Source organism: Nematolebias whitei, chromosome 9 (assembly GCF_014905685.2).
Source record: "Nematolebias whitei isolate Nwh7 chromosome 9, NemWhi1, whole genome shotgun sequence".
Taxonomy (NCBI): domain Eukaryota; kingdom Metazoa; phylum Chordata; class Actinopteri; order Cyprinodontiformes; family Rivulidae; genus Nematolebias; species Nematolebias whitei.
In genome coordinates this window covers 23,062,086-23,068,148 of record NC_056506.1, presented here as the reverse complement: position 1 = coordinate 23,068,148, position 6,063 = coordinate 23,062,086, and the positions used below count along the sequence as shown (strand labels likewise).

The 6,063-nt window shown below is 42.4% G+C and overlaps 1 protein-coding gene across 1 annotated transcript in view; it reads right to left on the bottom strand.

Moving 5' to 3' along the window:
* Positions 1 to 3,010: 3,010 nt before the first annotated feature.
* Positions 3,011 to 6,063, bottom strand: part of ankrd33bb (ankyrin repeat domain 33Bb) — a 23,149-nt gene continuing 20,096 nt past the window's right edge. The window contains exons 3-5 of the mRNA XM_037682045.1: positions 4,510 to 4,719; positions 3,745 to 3,908; positions 3,011 to 3,667 (exon numbers count right to left, since the gene is read on the bottom strand). Coding sequence (XP_037537973.1) covers positions 3,011 to 3,667; positions 3,745 to 3,908; positions 4,510 to 4,719 — 1,031 coding nt within the window. The remainder of the gene's footprint in view (positions 3,668 to 3,744; positions 3,909 to 4,509; positions 4,720 to 6,063) is intronic.

Genomic DNA, 6,063 nt, shown 5'->3' with positions numbered 1-6,063 from the left:
TGGATGGATGGATGGATGGATGGATGGATGGATGGATGGATGGATGGGGAGGGAGGGAGGGAGGGAGGGATTGTAGGCCTATAAAGCAAGATTCCCAATAACTTCCTATTTTAAACGTATTTTAGTCAAACAGAAACAACAATTAAACTTTTAAAGTTAAATACCTTTGCATATTTATAGAAAATAGATTTTTGTAAAACGCAAAACGTTTGTTTGAAAAAAAAAAATTGTGTTTTTTTTCATGGTTGCGAGAGTTACTAAGCGTTATGTTTCAAAATATTATTTATTGTTTCATGTAACCAACCTGTAATTTAAAATATACGTTTGTGCATTTTTATTCTAAAACATTTCAATATGTTTGGCTTCCTTGTCTTTGGGACAGAAGTGAGATGATTTTGAAAAGATGAATCATCTTCATTTTAAACTACTTGCACTGCTAGCTTGGTTAGAAGTTTCAATCACGTCATGTTAATGAAGACGTCCTCCACTGTCACAAACATAATTGGGGGAAACTGCATCAATTTATTGTTAAAATTCTTCGGAGTAAACTTGTAGCATACCCTAAAACCAGATTTTCATCCTGAATGTATCTTATTTAATGCTTAACCTTTAGGGATTTAATCGCTAACTATTGAGTTAAGTCTTTTTTTTCTGTCATTTTAGTGCAATAATATGAACATTATCAGAGGAACGGATAATGAAAGATCAAAGTTCATGCTCAATTATCCAGGTAAAAATCCAACAAAGTTGTCAGGTCCTCTGGACGGTTTCTTTTGTTGTTGAAACGTTTGGTCCTTCATCCAAAGGACTTCATCTGTCTGAGGATCCACAACAAAGTCAGTCCCACAAGAGCACACTCACATAGTGGGCCAACCAGTTTGATGGTGATAAGATAATAAAAAAGTAACCATCCAGAGGACCTGACAACTTTGTTGGATTTTTACCTGGATTATTGAGCATGAACTTTGATGTTTTGAACCATTTTGGCTATGGCTGCCTCAGAGGGGTCGACGGGGGAGAGAGCGGACTCTAAAAATGATCTTATCACCATTAAACTGGTTGGCCCACTATGTGATGAACTGATGAAGTCCTTTGGATGAAGAACAAAATGTTTTGACACAAAGAAACCATCCAGAGGACCTGAGTGAACTTTGTTGGAGCTAATGAAAGCCTTTACGTGGCGTCTCTCACTGTTCCTGGACAGACATACAGCCCCGACAGCAGAATGCCATGATGATGTTAGACATTGATGTCAGAGTGAAGATTTCGACTGTTTATTTTAACTCTGCCTTTCCAGCTCTACACTCTCAGCAGGGTCCTGGAGGGTGTGTGGGAGTTTGCCCAACCGGTCTAAATGTGCTTTGTGGACTTGGAGATGGCGTTCGACCGCGTCCCTCGGGGAGCCCTGTGGGGGGTACTCCAGGAGTATGGGGTACCAGGCCCTTTGATACGGGCTGTTAGGTCCCTGTATGACCGGCGTCAGAGCATGGTCCGCATTGCCAGCAGTAAGTCGGGCTCGTTCCCAGTGAGAGTTGGACTACGCCAAGGTTGCCCTTTGTCACTGATTCTGTTCATAACTTTTATGGACAGAATTTCTAGATGCAGCCGAGGTGTTGAGGGAATCTGTTTTGGTGGCCTTCGGATAACTTCTCTGTTTTTTGCAGATGATGTGGTTCTATTGGCTTTATCAAGTCGTGATCTACAGCTTTCGCTGGAGCTGTTCGCAACCAAGCGTGACGCGGCCGGGATGAGAATCAGTTCCTCCAAATCCAAGGCCATGGTCTTGAGCCAGAAAAGGGTAGAGTGCCCTCTCCGTGTCAGGGAGGAGGTCCTACTTCAGGTGGAGGAGTTCAAGCATCTTGGGGTCTTGTTCACGAATGATGGAAAAATGGAGTGTGAGATCGATAGGTGGATAGGTGCAGTGTCTGCAGTGTCTGCAGTGAAGCGGGCGCTGTACTGGTCTGTCGTGGTGAAGAGAGAGCTGAGTCAAAAGGCAAAGCTCTCAATTTATCAGTCGATCTACGTTCCTTCCCTCATCTATGGTCATGAGCTTTGGGTTGTGACCAAAAGAACGAGATCACGGATACAAGCGGCCGGCATGAGTTTTCTCTGCAGGGTGTCTGGGCTCTCCCCTAGAGACAGGGTGAAAAGCTCGATCATCCGGGAGGGACTCAGAATAGACCCGCTGCTTTTCCACATCGAGAGGAGCCAATTGAGGTGGCTCGGGCATCTGGTTAGGATGCCACCTGGACGCATCCCTGGCGAGGTGTTCTGGACAAATCCCACTGGGAAGAGACCCAGAGGAAGACCCAGGACACGCTGGAGGGACTATGTTTCTCAGCTAGCCTGGGAACGCCTTGGGATTCCCCCGGAGGAGCTGGACCAAGTGGCTGGGGAGAGGGAAGTCTGGGCCTCCCTACTTAAGCTGCTACCCCCACGACCCGACCCCAGATAAGTGGAAGAAAATGGATGGATGGATGCCTTTCAGCTTCCCCACAAAGATCTTCATCAGCTCAGCTGGAGCGCCTTTTTCCACAAAGATAACCTGTTGTACCTTGCATCCGAGCTGAATGACTCCCTCCTCTGTGCTCTGTCCTGTCCTGCTTTCATGGCCAGCCAGTGATCTTAGTTTGTCTGTGTCAGAACTCCTCATTTCCAAGCCAAGCATTGCCGTCTGCTCTAAAATGTATTATTTAATATAATAAAAAGCTGTGAAGATGAATACAAAATCCACACTCTAACATAATGACTAAGCATAGATTTTTGTTCTGTGACTCCATAAATTAGACCTCATATGGAGAGGATGTGAAGTCAAGTAGAAACAAGGCAACAAGTCCACTAGTGTCATGGAACCAAAACAAAAAAGCTTGCCGTTCAGTTCACATTACCAGTTCAGTCTTTCTGGTTGAAACGTTGTGCTCTGTAGCAGCTCTGTCACAAAGAAACTCTTTCAAGCCCCATCAGGAGGTTGCACCGAGTCCCATCCTGCTTTGTTGGATTATTCCATCCTTCACCTCACTCTTCTCATAGAAAACAGTCTTTGCCTTTCTTCCTCCTGCCGCTTTTCTTTTGTTTTCATTTTGTAGTTCCATTTAGGGATCTGGAGTTGGTTCTGGTTGTTGTTCCTCTTGAGTTTTGCTGGTATGAAGCTTTGAGGTGGAGCCTTGCAGAGCAGGACCTTTGGCACCACGATGCCTGGCCGCACGCTGCTTCGCCTCAGCATGTTGAGCGGCAGCAGACTGGCTCGCCTTAGGGCCATCGTGGACATCGTGGCTACTTCCCTGAGGATCTGGGGCTGCAAGCTTGCCCTGCGATCCTTCACTTTGGGGATGAGGAGAACCCGGGAATTCTGGAAGAATCGTTTGTAGTTGTTCAGTCGGTCCGGACCCAGGCGCTTCAGTTCTGCCACTCGTTGTCTCCTCAGAATCTCCTGCACGGCTGGACGACGCTTTCCGATGCACGGTGGGCTGCCTGGACACACTGTGTGGCAGGCTGTGGCAATGAATGGACTCGAGATGCCAGTAGTTATCTGAACCATGTGGTCCAAAACACCATCGTCCACAGGTTTAATCTTGTTGTTCATGAAAAACCTGTAAGAGCAGCAGGAAAGCAGGTTGCTTATATGCCTCCAGCAGGTCTTCGGTCTTTGGGCCTCGGACACCAGCTCCTGAAGAGGAACATGTTTATATAAATAGTTGGTAATAAATTCAATCTTATGACTGAAGTGAAAAGTGTAGTATTAACCTCCAACATGGACCACTCTAAAGAGAATGAGTCACAGAACTGCTCAGCACAGGGCCTTGACATCAGCCGAAGCATCAGGTTGGCTGTTACGTGTCGCCCGGTGAAAAGAGCCCACTCTCTGGGTGTCATACGGCGACCGTCGTCCCGGGCCTGAATATCCCCTCCTGTAAACACAAGGCATGTTGAGATGGTGTAATGTGGAGTGAAGCTGCATTCACGTACTGATTCTGCTAACTTCTTATAAACAGCGGGGTTGCAAAAATATTGAAAAGTAAAATAATTTTTTAGAACTTTGTTTCTGATCTGTGAGGAGTTCCTTAGTCCTCATGCTGTCTCGGTGGCTCTTACTATTTACAGGTGTTGTTCTGTATATTCTGTGACAGATGTAGACCATTTAACTCCTAAAATGCTCACAGGTGCTTGTTTAAATAATTTGATGATCTGTGAAGATAATGGTTTTGGCTTCAAAGCATGCATTTTGCAGTCGTATATACTTTGTATGTATATGTGAATATATTGCATTATTTAAAACATTTTTTTTTCTGTTTACATTTATTAATGTGGACAAATAGAAAATAAAAATCCATTAAATTCAGCTTTTATGGTGACACGTCAAGAAAACGCAAATAACTTATTTATGTTTGTGCTGTTTCATGAATGAAGCCGTGCTTGCCACACAGATGAAGACCCGTGTTTCCAGTCACACCACGTCCACTCCGTCAGGATGTAAACGTGTTTGACTGTAGCGTGTTAGTTTGTACACACCTGCCAGCATGAGAGCTCTCACACACTCGTGCCTGCCTTGCATGGCAGCCTTCATCAGAGCTGTGAATCCATGACAGTTCCTCCTCTCAATGTCCAAACCTGGGAAGTAGTTCAGCAGGTACTGGGAAATAACTGAATGTCCTGCAGAACAAAGAGAACAAAGGTGGCCCCAGAAGCACAGTGTTAGTAAAGATAAATGAATACATTTTCCTGCTTCCTAAACTCAAATAGACACTGATTTCATTTAGCTTTCACCAAATGACTTACAAAACATTTAAAGATGTTCTTCAAACATGTACTATTTATAATAATGTAAATACTGTGTGAGACTGCTGAGATTGTACAGAAAGCTATAAATGATAAGTTAGGATTACAACAATCAGAACAAACATGACAGTAGCAAAACAGCAGCTAAAGTTAGGGCCAGAAAAACAGTAGCTAAAATATAAAATTGGAGCATAAGCTAAAAGCTAAAACACAGAAAACAGAAGCTAAAAGCTCTTATTTGTTAAATAAAAACAACAACAATAATAATAATAATAACATTATTAATTAGACAAAAGCAAAAAGTGAAAATTAGTTGAACCGTTTTAAAAAGTTAAGACCAGCAAAACAGTAAATTAAAATAAAACTAGCAGAAGAGTAGCTAAAAGCTAATATTAGCACAACAGTAATTAAGAGCCTAAAAATATGCTGAAATAGATTTCTTAAAGCACAAAGCTTTTAAGTCATATGTGTAGATATCCTTTATTTTAAATTAAAAAGTGCAAATAGCATTGTATTTTAAAAAGTGTAAAGGTTACAGAAGCTTAAACTCATATCCTTAATGTTTCGAAAGAGCTGAACATTTTCATGTATTTAAAAAAAAAAAAGTAACAACTCTCATAAAAGAAAAGATTACAACAATGTGCAGGACAGGTCATGAGAACCCAAAATGTGCTTACCTTTACTACTTCGCGGTTTGTTTATCGCGGACTTGCTCTATCACGGTTTTTCAAAATAAGAGTGGACATGACACACAATTGGCTGATTGATGGATAAGCCGCACGATCGGCATGATTTTTTTTTTTTTTAATTGAACTATTTTAGCCCTGTGATGGACTTGCGACCCCTCAAGGGTGTACCCCGCACCTCGCACAGTGATTGCACCAGCAACCCCGTGACCAAAAATGGAAGAAGCAGGAAAAAGATAATGGATGGATGGATGGATGAATTATTTTAGATTATTTAGCACCTGCTGCACATTTGTGCAATCCAGAGCTGCAGGATAATCTTCCTGCTGTTCAGCGTGCGTGGGGAGAAGTGGGCGTGGCCAAGAGCGCTTGCAGGTGGCAAAGAGCAGAGGAGGCAGGAACTGAAATCATGACATGCTCTGCTCTTTCAGAACTGAGAATCCAACTCTTTTAGAACGTTTAGAGTTTAGAAACATTGTTTAGAATATTGCTAGACTGTGGGAAGGGTTTAAAATGCTTTTATATTATATATATATATATACTGTATATGCTAAATATATATATATATATATATATATATATATATATATATATATATATA